Source organism: Adiantum capillus-veneris, chromosome 6 (genome assembly GCF_014529385.1).
Source record: "Adiantum capillus-veneris isolate H3 chromosome 6, ASM1452938v2, whole genome shotgun sequence".
Lineage (NCBI taxonomy): Eukaryota > Viridiplantae > Streptophyta > Polypodiopsida > Polypodiales > Pteridaceae > Adiantum > Adiantum capillus-veneris.
In genome coordinates, this window is record NC_140936.1 from 124,701,670 (window position 1) to 124,724,503 (window position 22,834).

A 22,834-nucleotide genomic window follows, 5' to 3' on the forward strand; every position below is an offset into this window, starting at 1 on the left:
CTAGAGAGACAGTGATGCATTGATGGATGGATGCAGGCATGATGCTGGATGAGTTAAAAGTGCCATAACATGAGTTATGGTATATTAAGGGCATATCAAACAACATATCTATGTTCATGTTAAAAGAAGAGGAAAATCTTCAATTTCTACCTTTACGAAGGTCGTAACTCTCAAGATGGTAGGAATGTGAGGCCTACACTCTATATGAATTATATTTCTAGCTAGTTAGCTTATGGCTACCAAAGAGGGGTCTTGTGCAACCATTTATACAAGAGCTATAAACTTAACTAGTTCCTATCTTATTGACAAGTGAGTAGAATTGTGAACCAAGAACAAGTAGAAATATGAGCATTAACTTACTCACAATAGTAAGACTCCATACATGATCTAGATAGCCTTTAGTGCTTCCAAAGCTCTTTACCATCGGATTTGACAATCATATGGAATGTCTTAAGACATATGCAAGAATTCTTACTTTGCACTCCAAAATCGCTGTAGAAGAAACTCACCTTCACAAATGGGCTTGATAAGCTACAGGTGGTTCAAATAGCATACTTTTTCTTTGCATATCAATCATGAAAAAGGGCAATATGTAAGAGGGCATGCAATATACAAATAGAATATGTTACTCTTGGCGGGAAAGGGGAGAGGGGGGGGGGGGGGGGGGGGGGGGGGGGTCTTCTTTGTTTTGTTTAATATTGTCCATAATGAATGTTACATATTGAGGTCCATGAACTAGGCTAAGTTGGAAGGTCAAGAAGCCTTAAAAATCATCTTGAAGGTGTGGCAATTATTTTTCTGAGTTCAAAACTTATCAGCTTACCTTCAATGTTGAAGAGATTTGAGAGTGGTGACATGGAGTAAATACTAGTTTGAGAACAAAGTATTGCCGAGTCAATATAAGCGTGCAAAACATAATACTACTTGCAATGAGTGCCTAGTGAGCAACCCTTCAAGTAAGTCATGCCCTTGATAATACCGCTCGTCCAAGGTGCGAGAAGGAACATGACAATAATAGAAAGGTGGCCATCCATGTAAAAATTTTGAGAGGTGGTTACATTTTGCATATTTTCATAAGATGGGGCATCTTGTAGTTTTTTTGTAGTGCCTGCATTTTACACGATCATCAACAATATTTTAGACCTCCTTCAAAAGCACCACAAATTTGACATATAGTGGAATCATAAGTTCATCACATGCACCCATCCTCTAGTTTCCTACGACGTAAAAACATTCTTCTCTCTCTCTCTCTCTCTCTCTCTCTCTCTCTCTCTCTCTCTCTCTCTCTTCCCCCCAAAAAAAATAAACAAAGAAACAAAACAAAACAAAACAAAAAAAGGCGAATTGACGACTTCTGCCTACCTATTCAGTCTCCACAATTTTGGAAAAACATAATACCTTTCAAAACATCTGAAGTGCATAACTGAAGGGTGTGCGTAGGCAATGAATTGCCTCATGAAAATGAGAAGTCAAAAAAGTATTGCATGTCTATATAACGAGGTGATCTAGAGTGAATGCAATGAATGTGTCATTTTACATTTGTATTCTTCTTTTTCTTTACCTTGTCTGAAGCATTTTCTTCTCTTTATAGTAAATTTATTGTTTTTTGAAGCCATTAGAGGGCCCCCGGTATGAGGTGAATGCCATAACTTTTAAGTTGTGGTTATCCAACGGTACTTATTGCGTAAAGCATTGTATGGTCTAAAGCAAGCTGCAAAAGCATGGTATGAGACAATACACACATACTATATGGGCCATGGGTTCCTGAATATATATACCTTCATAGGTTCAGAGTAGTCTCAACTCACGAATTATAAGAGGGAATAAAGCACTCATAAAACTATAAAAGCAAGGGACAAAAGAAAAAACAAAAACAAACAAACAAACTAACTAAATCACTTCGTTTGCTACGAAACAAATCTAGATTTTTGTTCCTGAATAGTCCAACAAAAAGTACTTTGTATATGAAAAGAGGAAAATGGATCTATTCTTATGTTGACACTATATGTGGATGATATGCTAGTGACAGGCAAGGACGAGAAGCATACGGCACGACAGGGGAGCCTAAAAATTTGCTTATACGAAAATACAGGCAGCCTTACCTGTTTGTATGAAACCAAGAGCTTGAAGAGTATGAGAGATCAATATGCAGTAGCAGTTTCACAAGATCCCATGTGTTTCCTTTTGTATCACACAGATTCACTACACGATAGCCAGCCCTAAGCTCGCTTACAGGTAAACATATTTGCCCTGCAAACTCTTGGCCTGTCCTGTTATCCTCTTGGACTTCAATCCTCAAAACGGCAAGCTCGGGAACTCGTAGCGTGAACACAAATTCTTCATCCCAGCTCGGCTCCCACTCATCCTTCTTCATGGCTCTCTCCATCATCACCTTGTCTGCCTTAACTCCTGCAATCCCAACCTGCCAAGACAACACCAATGTAAGGTATAAAGTAACATTTTCCGACCAACAAACAAACTGCAATTTTAACTCTTCATGTTTGAGAGGCCAATGTAATGTGTGTATGTGTGATGTCTTTATATGAGAGAGAGAGAGAGAGAGAGAGAGAGAGAATTGTAACATCGTAGGAAACTTTCCAAGAGACCTCAAAGATCTATCCGACAAGAGTTGAACTCAAGACCTGTTCTTCAAGAGGGACATGGCATAACCAATCCACCACACTTGGGTGATAGAAAGGTTATACCATTTTCCTCTTTCTATTAACACTCACACACCCCCCACACACACATACACGAGAAGAAGAGAACTTTAACGTCGTAGGAATCTATCCCAAGAGACCCAAAAGAGAGAGAGAGAGAGAGAGAGAGAGAGAGAGAGAGAGAGAGAGAGAGAGAGTGTGTGTGTGTGTGTGTGTGTGTGCGCGCGCACGCGCGTGTGTGCATGTGTGTGTGTCTACTTCCAGTCTTGACAATGTGTGCATGAGTATGTGCACGTGTATGTTGTATGTGTGTATATCGCAAGAGAGAGAGAGAGAGAGAGAGAGAGAGAGGGCAGAATTAAACCCTTGCAAAAAAATCCGGAGGTGATGACTTGTCAAAACTATCCTCCCCCAGCTGTTCACGCCATCCACAGCCCATGCAAACTTTCACCTGCACAAGCCACCCTTACTTCATTGAGGCGAGGTTTTGAACAATTTATGAGCTCCTACATGAAACACTAAAAAAGAGAAGCGGAGATAACACCATGTAATCACAAGTGCTCCATAAAATTAAGCGACACATGGCTATATTTTGCTTTAGCAAGACTGACAGATTCTGATGGTAAGCCCATGCCAGTTATCCTAACACAGTCATCACCCGAAATGGAAACAGCCGATGCAGAAATGAAAAAACCAATGTTTTGACCGAGATCGAACCGCTCAAGAAAAGGTGTTTCTTTTTAGTTAAAAATTCAATACAAATGATTTGATCCCATTTCCAGCACATGATGCACACACAAAACCACACAAAATCCTCAAAAGCTTCACAAATGCCTCCAAAGCCACAAAAAGTATCCTGCAGCACGCTTCCGTTGAATCGTATGAACCTTAGAGAGATTAAGCACAATTAGTGCATGCATTGAAATGGAGATTCAAAAAAAAATGCACTCCTTACAAAATAGAACACACTTTCATATTAAAAGAGGGGCACATAATTTTGGTAACATGTAAAAGAAATGTTCAGGTACTGATTCCATCTAGCCTAATGAAGCATCTCTACCTCTAAAAAGGTGCTTACATTACTCTTGAGTCAGCACGAGACTCTCCCCAACTGTGAAGTTTCTAGAGCAGATATTCTCTCCAGACAGATTTTCTCTCTCTTGAAAGATTCTCTTTCTAGGCCAAGTCTTCTCTCTAGCTTTTAGCTTTTGCTTTCCTGGCTGCTTTTTTGAGGTCCAAAACTATATTACTTTCTGTTGGGTGCTCTTTACAACTGGAAAACTGACTGCCTTTTGCTTTTAAATCAGTTTTAAATGCATCATTTCTACTTTCCGTTTTTTTTTTAGACTACATGGGTTTATTTGGCACAAATGCTTTTGGACGGCTGTTTTGGGGGCCCTGCTTTCATTCAAGGTCATTGAACTTACATGGGCTTGATGTGCCACATGGGCATTCCAATGCGGTCAAAGCCAATTAGTAGACTAGGTAAAACTAGGGGAGCCTATACCGGCCCAAGCCTGTATAGGCCCCTTTGTGAGCCAACCCAGATTCTCCTTTGCAGGAAAATGCAAGGTATAGACTCACGGGAAATCACTCATAAGACAACATAACCATCAACTCGATGATGCATAGTATTGACCCCACTAACATAATCAGTGTGCAAAGGAGGGTGTAGAGCTAGGTACCTCTCTCTCTCTCTCTCTCTCTCTCTCTCTCTCTCTCTCTGCCCACCGGGAGAACTCCAAGCAAGCACTTCCAAAGAAACAAACGCGCCTTCAAAGGCAAGTGGCTCTTCCAGAGGGCAAAGATAGGCTTCCTCCACCAAGCATCAGACTCGTGCATGGACCTTAGGGGATTACAGTGGTCTGCAAACCAAGGTTGTGGTAGAAGAAGAGCCTAAACTTTACAGACAGAAATAGCTTCAAAAGGCGTGTCCCGGAAATTCCAATCAGCCATGCCGCTACCATCAATAATCAGCCAAAGGTGGAATGGGTAAAAAATCAACTAGCATGTATTGAAGCTCTCTCCAGAGTTGACGATGATGCATACCCAATCCAAACTGGCGAGCGGCAATGGGAAACCGAATGATGTAGCCCACATCATCAACTACACGCAGGCCACGACAAGAGAGGAGATAAGCTCGACGAGATGAACGGTCAACCAAAGTAAGAGAGAGCGCCCGACTCCAATGAAGACTCTCCAAACGAAGCGAATTCCCTTCCCGCTGCTGTCAACCGTGCCATGATAAATGGCTTGTTACATTCTTCTAGTCGAAATCAAACTAGAAGCAAGAGAACAAGGAATATGCCCTTCCATCTTGCCAAACACGACCTCCCAGAGAGATGATTGCCAATGGCCAAAGGAGGAAGTAACCACATGCTGAAACAAATAGGCAAGCATAAGAGCCCAAGGCTGAGTTTGTTGCACAAGGGTAGGCAACACCATAGCATTTTTAGCAAGAGCATGTCTGTGTAGGTCCATGAGGCCCGCAGAACGCTTAGGCGTGCAAAGTTTCCTCCACCAAGCATCAGACTCGTGCATGGACCTTAGGGGATTACAGTGGTCGGTAAACCAAGGTTGTGGTAGAAGAAGAGCATAAACTTTACAGACAGAAATAGCTTCAAAAGGCGTGTCCCGGAAATTCCAATCAGCCATGCCGCTACCATCAATAATCAGCCAAAGGTGGAATGGGTAAAAAATCAACTAGCATGTATTGAAGCTCTCTCCAGAGTTGACGATGATGCATACCCAATCCAAACTGGCGAGCGGCAATGGGAAACCGAATGATGTAGCCCACATCATCAACTACACGCAGGCCACGACAAGAGAGGAGATAAGCTCGACGAGATGAACGGTCAACCAAAGTAAGAGAGAGCGCCCGACTCCAATGAAGACTCTCCAAACGAAGCGAATTCCCTTCCCGCTGCTGTCAACCATGCCATGATAAATGGCTTGTTACATTCTTCTAGTCGAAATCAAACTAGAAGCAAGAGAACAACAAGGAATATGCCCTTCCATCTTGCCAAACACGACCTCCCAGAGAGATGATTGCCAATTGCCAAAGGAGGAAGTAACCACATGCTGACACAAATAGGCAAGCATAAGAGCCCAAGGCTGAGTTTGTTGCACAAGGGTAGGCAACACCATAGCATTCTTAGCAAGAGCATGTCTGTGTAGGTCCATGAGGCCTGCAGAACGCTTAGGCGTGCAAAGTTTCCCCAAAAACGTAGGCCTTTTTTGTGAGCATGAGTTCGCCACAAGTGAGACAAGATAGTTGACATAAGAGAAGTGAGACAATGGCGAGGCCAATGCAGCAATAACCATCCATGCCAAAATTACCTTGTGGAACCCCAAACTGGCCCTGGTTGCTCTGAAAACCTTGCTGCATGCCGATGCTACCATACATGGGGTTTGGCATCATGCATTGCATACCCCCAAACACTGTTCCTGGCATGTACGATTGACTTCGAGGCACATGACCAGCCATACTCTGGAACACAGATCCACCCTCGAAATACCCAGGTTGTACTGTGGGTGGTGGAAAAACTTAATGCATTGCCTGGTATCCAGTTCCCTGTCCATTAAAGACAGCATGCGGGCTCTGAAAGGTGGCGGGCTGAATTGGCATAGCCTGTAAAACAGGCGTTCTAACCACCTGTTCAAGGGCAAGAGGAACCTCCTTTGGAGCCCCTGACTCCGCAACATGCGAGTGCTCCCTATCCTATTGGGGCGCATGAAGTACTTGGGCTTGAGCCTCAACAAGCTATGTTCGCGGTGTAGGTTGCCTATTTTGCTATGGCACTGGTGGCACTTGCAAGAACTCCATAAACCTTGGGTTCTGCACCAACTGTGAAAACACATTCACCGCGGCAACTAGCTGAGTTCTTAACGCATCATCCTCAAGTTGCCCAGTCATAAAGCCCTGTACTGGAGGAACATTCACATCAACAGGAGGTACAGAGAGTCGTGGCCGTGAACTCTCGCCAATCTCGAACACCATAGGAATTTCCTGTCTGTCCTTCGAAGAGGAACCCTCTTCCATAATGCCCTTCCCTTTGTCGGCCATAGTGTAATCCGGCGTTTCTGTACTCTGTGTCTTTACCCAAAACAACCGAGGCTCACTTCTTGAGGAAAAAGGGATTCTGTCCTAGCAACGGAACCATGAAACCGGGCTGTAGGGCGATAGACTTTGGCTTTCACCCAAAATTCTTTACTTTAGACACGCACAGAGAGAACTTTGGAAAAGTAACGTGCGACGGGAATTAACACTTCAAGCACACACACGGCTCGGAAGCTAGAATGCTCCGAGCAGACGCCCACAACCTGTAGGCCCCAAAATTGGCGCCCTTTCGGTATTTCTTTATACTTTAAGGGGGTAAATTACAAGAAGAGTCTTGGGAATTCTTTACCTGTATCTAGCTAGATACCATCTGTTCTAGCAAAATTTCGATAGCATAACATCCCCAAAACTTGCCCGAAACCAATTCCCCTGCTGGAACTCGCTTCCACTGACATAAACCCTCTGATTTCTGCCCAAAAACAGTAAATTCAGCACGCTATATTTACTGGGTTTTGCCCTGTTTTCAGCCCTAAACAGTCCCTGGACTGTCCTTTAACAGTGGGGCACTGTTCCCAAGGGTTCTAGCATCCGTATGGCTGAAAAACAGTCAAACTTCAGCGCATAACCAGCGCTCAAAACGCACCTGTACGGTGAGGTTATCACCCTCACCGGTGCCTGCTTTTGGAGCAGTAGTTAGCTAATCCTGTTTCTGCTCAGAGAGGCTCTTGCCTCAGCAAAAACGCATGTAACCACACAACTGTACATGAGTCAAGTGAAGAGCCCTCTTGTGGGGCATCACATTACTGCACGTAGGGGAGAGAGTGAACAGTGTGAAATGTGCAGGACATGACTTCTTGCACCACACTGTACATGAGAAGGAAAGCTTGCAGTCAATAGCTCTTCACCTGTGACAGCTTGCAAATGAGGCTTCCCAAGCTACAAATCGAACGCCCCCTTTTGCTGCATGAGGAAAGTCCACCAAAAGGTGCCACTTGGCACATTTACAGGCAATTTCCCGTTTCAGGATTGCCACTTAAAAATCTCCCGACTGGTCGCCTAGTTTACTTTGCCGTAGAGTTTCAAAATGTTTCCCTTGTCATTCCAGAGGTAATGACGCAAACACATTTCGTGGCCCAAAATAGCAGTTCCCTAAATTTTAGGAGATGCTTCCGTTGGGCTCCCACTCATCTTCTGACCATCTATCCCCATTGGGACCGCATCCAAAAATGCAATGTGGCCCAACTGTCGGGTACTTTCCTTTCATGACCCCACCTTGGCATTGTGCCTTTATTGAGTTCACTTCCTAGTATCCATCAACTTGCTAAGTGCGACGATAGGACCTACATGATCTTGAACTGAGCCTAGACATCCTATACGAGTTCCATTGCCGACCAACTTCCCGTATGCGGGTGAAACTACCGTTCACATTGGCCATACAATGTCCGACCATTTGCAACTTCAAAAAGAGGTTCTAAAAAATAAAATAAAAATCATTGGTAAGAAACCAACAACTAAGGTTAGCGAGATCCTCGAATGACAAGTCTCTTTTGGCGCACTTTCTACGATAACATTAACACTGTATTGAAGTTTTAATCTTCCTTTCACCCGCAATGGATGGACAATCCAAGAATGCTAATTTAACAGTTCTGGATCTCCTCAAGACTTATGTCTCCGACCATAAACACTTATAGAAGAAGTACTTGCCACTTATGGAATTTGCCTACAATAACACCACTGATTCTTTAACTAGCAAAGCACCCTTTGAGATAATCGAGGAACTCGTAAAGTCCTACTGATTTTACTCACAAAGGAGAAGACTTTTGAGGTTGACAAATTCGTACAATACTTGGATATTGCCTACTCAAAAGCTAAAGAAGCCTTACAATAGTCCCAAGGTAAGGAAATGACAGGACATCAAAGTTGATAACCGGGCCTTTGCGTCGTTTCAAGAAGCAAGACCCAATCATCATGAAACCGGCCTTGCCAGTTTCCTATGAAACATAGATACAAATGACTTAATGAAACCTTCATACACCCGGTCATCATGAAACTGGCCTTGCCAGTTTCCTATGAAACCTGTCATCATAGTTGATGACCGGGCCTTTGTTTCATTTCAAGAAGCAAGCCCCGGTCATCATGAAACTGGCTGCAGCTTTACCTTGAGGCCTTTGGGCCTTTGCTTGGCTTTCACCCGATCTTTACACTATTTAAACCTTACGACAGAGAGGACCTTCACAAATAGATCTGTGACTGGAAACTACACTTCGAATAAAACACGGCATGAGAGCTAGAATGCTTCCAAGCAGACAGCGGCGGCACCCTGTAGGCCCCAAATGCTGTGCGCCTTTCGGTATTTCTTTATTCTTAATTAACTTGGGAGAAAACCTCAAATTCCTACGAGTTGTCCTGCTTTTACCGGGTGAAAAATGGCCTACTCTAGCCCGATCTAGGCAGCATAACCGCAGGAGGAGGCTTCAATGACAAAATCCCCGTGCAAAAGGCGACTTTCCCGGTGCATTCGAGCACTTTCTCAAACCTGGCGAGCTGCAACATCTGCAGCATACTGAATTCTTTGTTTTCTAACCCGAAAATGCACCAGATCACCTGTACAGTGATCCCCTAGCTTCCTTGAAGCTCTTAGGGGTATCAGGGATCAATTAGGGTCAAAACCCTAAACCTGCAAAAATACATAGCAGGCTGTGATTTATTGTTTCGGGCTCCGTTTCGTGTGCTGGTTGCGTCTATAGCAAGCCCTCGAGCTCCCGCACCTGCATGGCTACTTGCCCTTTGAACCGGATGAGATTTCTCGTGTGAAACCTCTCCGAGTTCACTTGTACGTGCGGGGGATCAGCAATTAGCTAATCTAGTACCTGTGCAATAGGCTCTTGCCTCGGCAATCACGCATGAACCCACACAACTGCACATACAGATGAAAAGCCCTCGAGCGGGGTATCACGTTTTTGTATTCAAAGAGGGAGAGAGGAGCATGAGAGCGGAATCACGGTGCTACATATGACAAGGGAAAAGGCATGCTTTTCATTAAAGCTGTGATCACCTGCACCCACTATTCACACACAATGTAGTTCACAATGTGTTAAAATTCGGCTCTCCTCTCAATTTGGGCGCCCCCTCTTGGGACGAGTCTGGCAAAATCATATGGAGCCGCCATGTGTCCACTTTGCCCCTTTTGAGTTAATTTCCTAGTAGCCACAAACTTATAAGTGTCGGGTGGGGCTTAAATGATGAGCCTAGAAATAGTTTTACTGCTTGGATTTCAATGCTGACTAGCTAGACCACCTCGTGTCGACTTGGCCTTTACTGTTGCAGGTGAAACTCTTGGCCATCGGCCATTTCACACTGACCATACAAGTCCGGCCATTTGTGACTTTAAAAAGAGGGTCCCAAAAATTAAATAAAAATCAAGGAAAGGAAAGCAACAGTGGTTGCCATAGCTGTTAGAGTGAGGAGTGGAGAGGGTGAGAGCCATGTGCGCCGAAAACGCTGAGGGAGAGAGAGAGAGAGAGAGAGAGAGAGAGAGAGAGAGAGAGAGAGAGAATGCTAGATGCACAACTGCTCTCAATAACACAATGCTCTCAATACACAATGCGTGAATACAGAACCCCGAGCACTCCTTTATAGGATGTTGGGTTGAGGTAGGGTAAAAATGTGTGGGTGGTGATAAAAACATAAAAGCCCAGAAAAAGCCAGACTCAAAAAATGACCGGCCGGACACATGCTAAAGTGTTCGCCCATGCAACCTATGTGATGTGCAATGGGTTGGTCAGCCCGAGACAATCACTAGCCGTACAAAATGGCAAAGCAACGGTGGTGTAACTCTAACACCCCCTCTCAGCACCCGATGCGGAGACAACACAGATGAGCCGAAGGTGAGAAGCCAAAGGTCTGCTGAGGTACAACCTTCGTGAAGATGTCTGCTGCAGTCTCTGTGGTAGGGCTATACTCCAAATGAAGATCTCTAGCCAAAACCCGCTCCCGAACATAGTGATACTGCACCTCAATGTGCTTCGTTCGAGCATGGAAGATAGGGTTCTTGGCAACAGCTATGCAACTCTGATTGTCGCACAAAAGACGAGTCGTAACAGTCTGGGGAAAACACAACTCTCCCAGTAATCTCCGTAGCCATATGGGAAGAGAGAGAGAGAGAGAGAGAGAGAGAGAGAGAGAGAGAGAGAGAGAGAGAGAGAGATCACAAATGCAAGATATGGTGAAGAGGGGGCGATTAGTCCCCATGACTACCATGAGCAGAAGACCCAATACAACAACCAGATGATGGAAGTGGGTACCCCCTGCCCCCATAAATAGGTGCCCAAGGGGAAGTAGGGCAATGCCTAGAAAAATCCCCCACGACCCAACAAGAAATAAATGAAATATGAGGGCACCCGGACAAGGTGGGCGGCCGGACAATGCAGACTATATGCATATACAAGCATGGGTGGCTAGCCCGGAGGCACACTAGCTGTACATGTATGCCCTAGACCTGTGAAGCAACAGTGGTGTAAGTCTAACACCCCTTCTCAGCACCTGATGCTGAACAAATCGTGTGAAGCCGAACATGTGAGTCAAATGATGAAGATGCATGCTGCAATGTCCACTAAAGGACAATACTCCATGAATGTGAAGGTACTGCGTGAAGGTCCTGAACTTAGTGTGAAAACAACTCTACCTGCAAGTGTTCGGCCTAATAGCATCTTGGTGTCTGTAGTCAAAATGTTTGGAGAAAATGGGTAAGCCCAGGAACCGTCACGAGAATGATCGGAAGCTTGTCAATGCATGAAGCTGCAACCCAGTGTGGCCAAGTGGCTAAGCCGTGTAAAACTCCAGGAAGGCTAGATGTAGCAATCTGCGCCGTAGACGTCCTCCGAAACAAGGAAAGTCAGACTAAACAGTCTCCACTGTAGAAGCTACCGTAAGCTGCAGCAGTCACCAAGAGATCGCACAGACCACCACCCGATGGTGTCCTCTCAGTAGGTAGGGTAATCCAAGATGAGGGAAAAGCCAGACTAAACAGTCTGCGCTGTGAAGGGCCTCTGAGAAGAGGTGTGGTCAGACCAAGCTGTGTGCACTGTAATCATCCCATATGAATAGGGAAGCCAGACTTAGCAGTCTGCGCTGTGAATAACCTCTAAGAAGAGGAAAGGCCTGACCAATCTGCCTGCGCCGTCTTGCATGTATCTCCTGCCTCCAATCCTTCGATGTCAACCAAAACAGAATCCGCATCAACACCACCAAACCGTATCCCGGTGTGGCTCTCAATGTGAATGAGCTGGGAGTGGCCTACTGCCCAAGTGAGGGGATAAGTCTACTGTAAGGTTACCGAGGGTGAGTGTAAGCAACTCTGAAGGTAGCAATCTAAATGTTCAGGAGTGTAGAAGAGCAATTGCACTACCATCCAAACCAAGCTACGGCTGACTTGGGATGTAGTCGAGTGATGATGCCCGATCTCCCGCATCTCGCGAGTAAACTCTCCAAGAGAGTCCAAAGCATTGAAGTTCCACTCTAGTTTGTAAATCCAAGCAATGAACCTGTCCAAGAAGAGATCCAAGATCCTCTCCCTAAGTCCATGTAGATGCTCCTATGTAAGCAAGTGATCTGACGTGTCGAGGTCAAGTGGTAAGTGTCTGTCCACCCAAGATGGTGGTGTCTTCTCTCGGAATGTCGAAATCCCGTATGCCATGAGCATGGCCATATCTCGTGTGAACTCCTCTGATGAGTGCATAGGTGGGTCCATAGCAAACCACAAGTCACCACCCCCCCTGGAGTGCGCAACCGCCGAATGATGGCTGGAATGAATGGATCTCCCAAGGATCGTACGCCCATGGATTATCAAACCGATGTCGAAGATATCGTGTACTGTAGTAGTCACTGAGAGACCACATGGACCACCATCGGATGGTGTCCTGGCAGGAGGTAACTTCATCCTCTTTGAAAAACACAAACCATGTGGTTGCTGTCCACCCAAAAACGCAACTGCGAGGTGATGAAAACGCTGCTGTTCAGCGATTTTCAGCGTGCTTGTACGCTCCTGGCAGGGTCCGGAGCGGTGCAGAGGGTCTGGAGATGGTGGTGAATCAAAGTCACTGGCCCTGATGGGCTGTAAACAGAGAAAACAGCAGGGGTAGGTGACTGAAATCTGATGATCTGAAGAGGAAGAGGACCGGCAAGGCACCGGATGCCGAGCCGGTGTGGAAGGCAAGATCTGTATGGTCCGGATAGCGCTGCCCCCCTCTTGCAAAAACGCTAGCCTGCTGGCCAAAAACGCTGGCAATTCAGCCCTAAAATGCAGATCTCGTGCCCTCCAGCAAAAACGCAAGGGTCTTCATGTGCATGTGGTGCAAAAAAACTGATGTTCCTGCCCTGCACTTGCTGAAAACGCTGGTGGTTTCTTGCTGGACAGCTCCACCAAAAAACGCAGGTGGAAAACGCAGGTAGAAGAGGAGGCATTTTCGGCAACAAAACAACCTGAGAAGGCTAGCGCTTGCAGCCATAAGCAAAAATGCAAGCAGTTGATGCAAAAAATGCAGGTGGAGGGGGGTCCTCCGCGATGAAAACGCTCCAATTGCCATCGCATCCCTGACTCATGCAAAAACGCTGGCAGATCAGCAAAAAACGCTGGCTGATTCTTCTTGGGAGGAGTACCTGATGTTGATGTAGTGCCTTGAATTATTGAGAGCCTGAAGCTACTGATACCATGTGATACCATGTGAGAGTGCACGTGTGTGTGTGTGTGTGTGTGTGTGAGAGAGAGAGAGAGAGAGAGAGAGAGAGAGAGTAGACCACAAACGCAAGATATGGTGAAGAGGGGGCGATCAGCCCCCCATGAGTACCATGAGCAGAAGACCCAATACAACAACCAGATGATGGAAGTGGGTACCCCTTGGGCCTCATAAATAGGTGCCCAAGGGGAGGTAGGGCAATGCTTGGAAAAATCCTCCACGACCCAACGAGAAATAAATGAAATATGAGGGCGCCTGGACAAGGTGGGCAGCCCGATTCATGGGGTGCCACAATCTATAGGTAGCTGAAACCGGCCCGTAGGGCGGTAGCCTTTGGCTTTCACTCAAAATTCTTTACTTTAGACACACACAGAGAGAACTTTGGAGAAGTAACCTACGACGGTAACACTTAAAGCACACACACGGCTCGGATGCTAGAATGCTCCGAGCAGACGCCGACAACCTCTAGGCCCCAAAATTGGCGCCCCTTTCGGTATCTCTTTATACTTTAAGAGGGTAAATTACAAGAACAGTCCTCGGAATTCTTTACTTGTATCCAGCTAGATACCACCTGTTCTGGCAAAATTTCGACAACATAACAACCCCAAAACTTGCCTGAAACCAATTCCCCTGTTGGAACTCGCTTCTATTGACATAAACCCTCTAAATTCAGCACGCTGTATTTACTGGTTTTTGCCCTGTTTTCAGCCCTAAACAGTCTCTAAACTGTCCTCTTACAGTGGGGCACTGTTCCCAATGGTTCTGGCATCCGTATGGCTGAAAAACAGTCAAAATTCAGCGTGTAACCAGCACTGAAAACGCACATGTACGATGAGGTTATCACCCTCACCGGTGCCTGCTTTTGGAGCAGCAGTTAGCTACTCCTGTTCCTGCTCAAAGACGCTCTTGCCTCAGCAAAAACGCACGTAACCACACAGTTGTACATGAGTCAAGTGAAGAGCCCTCTTGTGGGGCGTCACATTACTGCACGTAGGGGAGAGAGAGAACAGTGTGAAGTGTGCAAGACGCGACTTCTTGCACCACACTGTACATGAGAAGAAAAGCTTGCAATCAATAGCTCTTAACCTGTGACAGCTTGCAAATGAGGCTTCCCAAGCTACAAATCGAACGCCCCCTTTTGCTGCATGAGGAAAGTCCACCAAAAGGTGCCACTTGGCACATTTACATTCAATTTTTCGTTTCGGGGTTGCCGCTTAAAAATCTCCCTACTGGTTGTCGAGTTGACTTTGCAATAGAATTCTAAAATGTTCCCCTTGTCATTCCAGAGGTAATGACACGAATAGATTTCGTGGCCCAAAATAGCAATTCCCTACATTTTAGGAGATGCTTCCATTGGGCTCCCACTGGTCTTCTGACCATCTATCCCCACTGGGACCGCATCCAAAAATGCAATGTGGCCCAACTGTTCGGTACTTTCCTTTGCAGCGGAATGAATGTTTGAACTTTGCTCAAGATGAGTGCTCAGAACTGTGCTCGAGGTTCCTTTTGTTCCTATGGAAGGGAGAGCCTTCCGTTCTTAATGAGAGAGTGCAATGATCACAAACAAGTGAATGGACATTGTGCATGAGAGTGTGTGAGACTGAGAGATAGAGAGAGAAGAGAAATACGACACCAAAGACGTTGTAAAACCCTCCTCCGAAGGCCCCACTCTCATTGGCGAGAGTGGTCTACTATTGATTACACAAACTGGTACAAAGTGGATGCATGTGACTGATGCAAGTCTAGGCTAGACCGATGTCGCCGACGGGGATGACGAGACCGATCGAAGGGCTGAAAATAGGTGCTCTTGTCCTGCTGTCCAAAAATGTCAGGGGCTGAAATCTGTTGCTGCTGAAAACGCAAGGAAAAACGCTGGTTTACTGGTCTTTACTTGCTGAATTCTGCTGTCGTGATGAGGCTGAAAATGCTATGGAAATGGGGGCGACAATGGCCTGTTGCAAACACCAATGGCTGAGATCTGTGGCGATGAGTGCTTGGATGAAAAACGCTACGGCTGAGAGGTCTTGGCGATGAAGCTATGGCTGAAAACGCCAAGTGCTGGAATCTGATGGCGAGGGTGACTTGCTGATGAAAAACGCTAGGTGAAGGGGTGTCTTGCTTGGAGGGAAAACGCCACCGAGGGGAGGATCTTGCTGAGAAGTTGCCTGTTGAGCAAGGTGCTCCTGCTGCCTCTTCTGCCAATTAGTGCTAGCCTAGGTTTGCTTATATACAACCTTATATACCTAGATGAATCCAGGATATACCCAGATTCACCCGTAAGGGAAAGTGCAAGGTATAGACTCATGGTAGTCACCCACGAGACAATATAACCATCAGCTCCATCATGCATAGTATTGACTAAATACCACGACATCCCCACTAACGTCGTCAGTGCCCAATAGTGGGTGTAGAACTAGGTACAAACATATGCTCCCAAACACAACACACACCACACGCACACACACATGAGCATACATCAACACAGTTCAGCGTGCTGAGTTTCTGTCATGACTCCGGAGATCAAGGGCAGACTCAGCCATAATGAAGCCTAGCACTAAGAGAAGCGTTAAATTGGAAAAATTAACCTTACTCAATTTGCCCTACCTACTTTCCGACAAAAGTCACTCAAATTAATAAGTAAAAAATGTCAAAAATAGGTTAAATGCACTGGAAAATTCCCCTGAAAGATTCTGATGGATTCTGATGGGAATGCGTATAATCATGTTGTGTGCAACCACAGGATATGCATCTACACTAAGTGCCTGGGCATGCACGGTCTGCGAACAGACTCACAAAAAGTGTCAGAACACTTGCTAATCTAGACTGACTGGACTGACGGAACCCTTGTCGTGTTGTAGCTTGTCCACGAACATAGAGGGTTGGATGTGTCACGTGACATCCCCTCCTTTTCAAAGTGAGGTACTGGTACCGAACTGTATCACGTCGAGGGAGATCGCCAATAGCATCCGGAATCCTGGAAGGAACTCTTCGCCGGCCCACTCGGATGTGTGGGTCGTGCGATACTTGGTCTTCATATAGGGCTGCAACGCTTGCTTCTTTGGGCCGCGTCGAAAGCGGCACAATCGACGCGGCACAAAGTCTTCTATGGCTCCTTCAAGGCTTCAACTTCGTCGAGAGTCATGCTTCTTTCTTCTTCAAGAATCTTCATGGCTGAAAATTCCTGAAATCATTTCCAACACAAAACCCTGAACACACCTATTCCATGTAAAGTGAGTGGAAAAAATCATGTCGTCCTAATAGACTGTGCATGCAATGTAGAAGAACAAAGAGACGGAGTGCCAAACCGTTCACCACACACACGCAAACAATGAGATCGAATCTTTCTCTTCTGATCGTAAGCAATTAATTGTGGCAATTCATAGCGGAAATGCCTATGCTTGGTGCTCATACTTTCATGTGCTCTTTCTACAAATGTGTCATGCCAAGGAAGAGACATGGAATGTGACTTCCTTGAATGCATACTTTTCAGCTTTTCATGAACAATCTGCATACATCCGTGCTCATTCATGAGTGAAACGTGCTCAACGTACAATATGTCATGCCTAAGAAAAGGGATCACATAAAGACGCTGACAAAAATATAGGAAACGATCACGAATGAAACACTCAAACAATGCGTGTGTACTAATCATGCAAACACATAATACTTCATGTGAGAGTTCTTTGGACCTAGGCTCGAGAGCCAAGATCGATTCTTCGTGATTGATCGAATCTGCAACGAGGTTAGCTTCGCTAGAAAAAGCATCAACTAACTCCTCATCCTTGTGAACAATCACGTCATCTTCATGCAAATCATCATGCTTGTGAGAAATCACATCTTGATCATGCAAATCATCATGCTTGTCATTGTCATCCAAATCATTCTGCTCATCATTATCATTCAAATCATCATGCTTAGCATCATGCCAATCTTGTGTATCATGCTTTGGAGAAGACGAGACCGAGAGAGTCTCCTTCTCCTGAATCCGTTCAATCTTCGCCTACACATTAGCAATGAGAGATGGAGAATGAACAACTTGCTCTCCACGAATGACAATGGGAGAGTCACTTTTGGCATTGAAAGTGAACGTATTTTCCGTCGAATCAATGAGAGGGTTATGCTCACGAAACCATCGAATGCCCAAAATCATATCACATCCTGAGAGAGGAGACAAAAAATTTTCTATGGAAAGCAGCTTGTTGAACTGTAAACAACACATCAAGGCACTCTTTCGTGATGAGAGAGTCCATACCAGGAGCGAAGCCAGAGACCTCGAGAGGAGATTTCTAACCTACCTCTAGGCGGGCTCTCTCAACAAGAGGGGGACTGATCACATCATGCATACTGCCTGGGTCAAACAATATGACAAAACGTTGCCCCGTCATATGACCATAACATTTAATAAGAGACTCATCAATGGGAGAGTCAGGAGAAACTTGGGGCACACTCGTGTTGTCATTGATTGCATTGACAAAGGAAGTGGGTTATGTGGATTCTTTAGATTCATTAGAGTCAAGCTTAGAACATGTCCTTTTTATGTGACCCTTAATGTGACAATGAAAACGACGACCTTCCTTAGAATAAGTGTTTTGCTCTTCCGACGTGATGTATCCTCCTAAAACTCCTTTTGCTACCTTTTCATATGGAGTAAGCTTAGGTTTAGCAATTGTGTTAGCCTTACCCTTATGTTCATTTGAAGAATTCTTTTCTGAGAGACTATTGGAAGATTGGTCAAAAGAGTTACCATTCTTACCGTTCTTACCATTCTGAGGGTTCTGAGAAGTCTGGGAGGTACTTGTGGAAGTCTTGTTCTCCTTAGGCTTTCCCTTGTTGTGCTTCATCTCCTGTGCGAGAGCAATTCCTACCGCCTTGTTGAGATCGATTGGATCGAGCACCTCGACATCGTACTTAATATACTCGTCCAATCCATAAAGGAATGCCTCTTTGCGCTCATCATCCAACTTGCGTAATTGGGTACCTAGCTGCGAAACACGATTAGAGAAAGACATCACTGGCATACCATTTTGCTTGAGAGCGCGCCAATCGTCCTTCAATCGTGCGAGGTTGAAACCGGCCCGAGGGACGGTAAGCATTGGCTTTCACCCGAAATTCTTTACTTTAGACACACACACAGAGCCCTTAGCAGAGAAAACCTACGACGTGAATACACACGGTTCGGCAGCTAGAATGCCCCGACGACAACCTGTAGGCCCCAAAATTGGCGCCCCTTTCGGTATTTCTTTATTCTTTGAGAGGGAAAGTTGCAAAGTAAGGTCCTGGGAATCCCTTACCCGTATCACAAAAGATACTACCTGATTTGGCCAAATTTCGGCAACATAACAACCCCAAAACTTGCGCGGAATCAACTCCCCTGCTGGATCTCACTTGCACTGGCGTAAACCCTCTAATTCCTGCCCAAAAACAGTAAATTCAGCCCGCTGTATTTACTGGTTTTTGTCCTGTTTTCAGCCCCAAACAGTCCCCTAGCTATCCTCTGCCAGTGGGGCACGATCCCAAAGGTTTTGACGTCCATATGGCTGAAAAACAGTCAATTTCCTGCGCATACACAGCACTGAATTTGCACCTGTACGGTGAGGACCCTCACTGGTGCCTACTTTGGAGTAGCGGCTAGCTACCCTTGTGCTTGCTCAAGGAGGCTCTTGCCTCAGCACAAAAGCATGAACCCACACAGCTGTACATCAATCAAATGAAAAGCCCTCTTGTGGGGCATCACATAACTGCACGTAGGGGAGAGAGAGAGCAGTGTGTAGCGTGCAGTGCATCACTCCTAGCACCACACTGTACATGGGAGGGAAAGAAAGCACTCCGGAGCTCTTAACCTGTGACAAAAACCCAAATGAAGCCTCTCCCAGCTTAAAAATCAGCGCCCTTTTTTCTGCATGAGGCAAGTTCATGAAAAATTGCCACTTGACGCATTTACAAGCTTTCGCCTGTTTCGGGGTTGCCGCCTAAAAATCTTCCGATCGGTCGCCCAATTGACTTCGCGACAAAGTTGTGAAGTGTTTCCCTAATCATACCGAAGGTAATGACACGAACACATTTCGTGGCTCAAAATAGCAGTTCCCTCAATTTTAGGAAATGATTCCGTTGGGCTCCCTATGGTCATCTGACCATCTATCCTCATTGGGACCGCATCCAAAAATACAATGTGGCCAAACTGTCGAATATTTTCTGTTGGTAGTCCCACCTTGAGTTTATGCCTTTATTGAGTTTACTTCCTAGTATCCACCAACTTGCTAAGTGCGACGGGGGGACCTACATGATCTTGCTCTGAGCCTAGACATCCTCTTACTATACAAATTCCAGTGCCGACCACTACCCATCTGCGGGTAAAACTACCGTTCACATTGGCCATACAATGTCCGACCATTTTCTACTTCAAAAAGAGGGTCTCAAAAATAAAACAAAACCCATTGGAAAGAAACCAACAACTAAAGTTGGCAGTTGCCACGTCCTCGTGACATAGTTAACAGCTGCCACGTCCTCGTGACAGAGGTACTGAGGTGGCATAAACCGCGCCTTGAGCTTGTCTTGGAAATCAACCCAATTGAAGGAAAGGGGCGTGAATTTGTCGGCTTCCTCTAGGTGCGCGGCTAACTGTGCCTCTTGCCATGCGTGGTACCAATTGATGGCATCACCGGCAAGGTACATAGCTACCGTCAAAACCTTGCTATTTCCTGTCTTCTTAATTGTCGCAAAATAAGCATTAAATTGATGCAACCAAGAATGAATAACTGTAGCATCCATCTTACCATCGTACTTACTGAAAGTCAACTTCTTTGTGACGGGGTTGTTGGAGTCCGCATCCCGACTTGCGCCACTTGAGGAACTACCAACATCTTTGGCTGGTTCGCACTTCGAGGCAAGAACTTGTTGAACCAATTCTTGAGTGCGTAGGTCTCTTTGAACCTCACGATCGGCCTCCAAGGCCGCTCGTCTTGCTTCGGCTTCCTCCTTTCTTTGTGCTTTTCTGTCTTTTCGTTCATCGCGCTCGCGTTCCAAGGCAATGCGAGTCGCTTCTTGTTGTATTGCTTTTCTTTCTTTTAGTTCATTGCGCTCGCGTTGCAAGGCAATGCGAGTCGCTTCTTGTTGTTCTGCTTTTCTTTCTAGTTGTGCCATCGCAACGCGATTCGTTTCTTGTTGTTGTGTCAGCATCTCCAACATCGACTTGACCATCGCCTCCATAGGATTTGGTACAATTCGTGGCGTAGATGGAGAAGGGGGTGGGTCGAACAAACCTCCTGGTGGGAAAAATTCTTCGCCGCCTCTCTCATGCTCATCACCTGTATGCGAAGTATCCATTCCGTTTCGAGTGATGACCATGCACTATCATCTTTGGTTCTTAAGTTCACGAGGAACTTGGGTTCTTGCGGATCTTGGTTTCTTGGATTCTTGAGGGTCTTAAGGTCCTTGAGGTTTTTGAGGGTCTTCTTTTGCTTGCAATCTGTGTTTGAGAAGGATCTTCTCTTCACCCGAGTTTTGCTCTTTTCTGCGTGTGCACCCCTTGGCGGCCTTGCGCTCACACCAAAGTTGCTTTTTCCCACCTCACGTCGATTGCCGGCCGCTAATTGCACGGTCCGCTCTCAATGAGTGAAAAGAGGCACAAGGGGAGGCTGGACAAGCCTTTCTTTCTTGGGTTTCTTGTCACTCTTCAAAAACACGATTAGGAATCGACACGCCCAAGCGAACTTGGGTTCATGCGACCTCAACAAGCAAAAAAATTTCTTTTGATTCTTGTGGTTCTTTCCTTGAGTGATACAGAACACTGCCAAAGCTCTGATACCAATGTAAGGTGCAGCGGAATGAATGTTTGAACTTTGCTCAAGATGAGTGCTCCGAACTGTGCTCAAGGTTCCTTTTGTTCTTATGGAAGGGAAAGCCTTCCGTTCTTAATGAGAGAGTGCAATGATCACAAACAAGTGAATGGACACTATGCATGAGAGTGTGTGAGACTGAGAGATAGAGAGAGAAGAGAAATACGACGCCAGAGACGTAAAACCCTCCTCCGAAGGCCCCACTCTCGTTGGCGAGAGTGGTCTACTATTGATTACACAAACTGGTACAAAGTGGATGCATGTGACTGATGCAATTCTATGCTAGATCGATGTCGACGACGGGGATGACGAGACCGATCGAAGGGCTGAAAATAGGTGCTCTTGTCCTGCTGTCCAAAAATGTCAGGGGCTGAAATCTGCTGCTGCTGAAAACGCAAGGAAAAACGCTGGTTTGCTGGTCTTTACTTGTTGAATTCTGCTATTGTGATGAGGCTGAAAATGCTATGGAAATGGGGGCGTCAATGGCCTGCTGCAAACGCCAATGGCTGAGATCTGTGGCGATGAGTGCTTGGATGAAAAACACTAGGGCTGAGAGGTGTTGGCGATGAAGCTATGGCTGAAAACGCCAAGGGCTGGAATCTGATGGCGAGGGTGACTTGCTGATGAAAAACGCTAGGTGAAGGAGTGTCTTGCTTGGAGGGAAAACGCCACCAAGGGGAGGATCTTGCTGAGAAGTTGCCTATTGAGCAAGGTGCTCTTGCTACCTCTTCTGCCAATTAGTGCTAACCTAGGTTTGCTTATATACAAACTTACTCAATTTGCCCTACCTACTTTCCAACAAAAGTCACTTAAATTAATAAGTGAAAAATGTCAAAAATAGGAAAAATAGGTTAAATGCACTGGAAAATTTCCCTGAAGGATTCTGATGGATTCTGATGGGAATGCATATAACCATGCTATGTGCAACCACAGGATATGCATCTACACTAAGTGCCTGGGCATGCACGGTCTGCGAACAGACTCACAAAAAGTGCCAGAACACTTGCTAATCTAGACTGACTGGATTGACGGAACCCTTGTCGTGTTGTAGCTTGTCCACGGACACATAGAGTTGGATGTGTCACGTGACAGATGACCCCACCTTGGCATTGTGCCTTTATTGAGTTCACTTCCTAGAATCCATCAACTTGCTAAGTGCGACGGGGAGACCTACATGATCTTGAATTGAGCCTAGACATCCTTTTACTATACGAGTTCCAATGCCGACCAACTTCCCGTGTGCGGGTGAAACTACCGTTCACATTGGCAATACAATGTCCGACCATTTGCAACTTCAAAAAGAGGGTCTGAAAAGTAAAACAAAAATCATTGGAAAGAAACCAACAACTAAGGTTAGCGATTCCTACGTTCTCGTGACATACCCCCCTTTTGAAATCGCAAACGTCCTCTATTGCAGACCATAAATACATGCAACTGATGATCTTGTATTGTTAGCACTTTTTTATCATCGCATGTATCCGCAACAAAGGTCGTAACACATAGAGACAAATGACTTAATGAGACCTTCATACTTTTGTCATTTTC

General features: G+C 45.6%; 1 protein-coding gene across 3 annotated transcripts in view; it reads right to left on the reverse strand.

The window, feature by feature from the left end:
* Positions 1-688: 688 nt before the first annotated feature.
* LOC147456217 (phosphoinositide phospholipase C 2-like) overlaps positions 689-22,834 on the reverse strand; it is a 37,604-nt gene continuing 15,458 nt past the window's right edge. For 2 of the 3 annotated variants that reach the window (XM_086514754.1, XM_086514753.1), the window contains exons 8-10: positions 3,025-3,111; positions 2,103-2,422; positions 690-1,108 (exon numbers count right to left, since the gene is read on the reverse strand). In XM_086514754.1, the coding sequence (XP_086370880.1) occupies positions 1,072-1,108; positions 2,103-2,422; positions 3,025-3,111 (444 nt within the window). In that variant the 3' untranslated portion in view covers positions 690-1,071. Of the gene's footprint in view, positions 1,109-2,102; positions 2,423-3,024; positions 3,112-22,834 lie in introns of all 3 variants that reach the window. The other variant, XM_086514756.1, reaches the window with a different exon arrangement.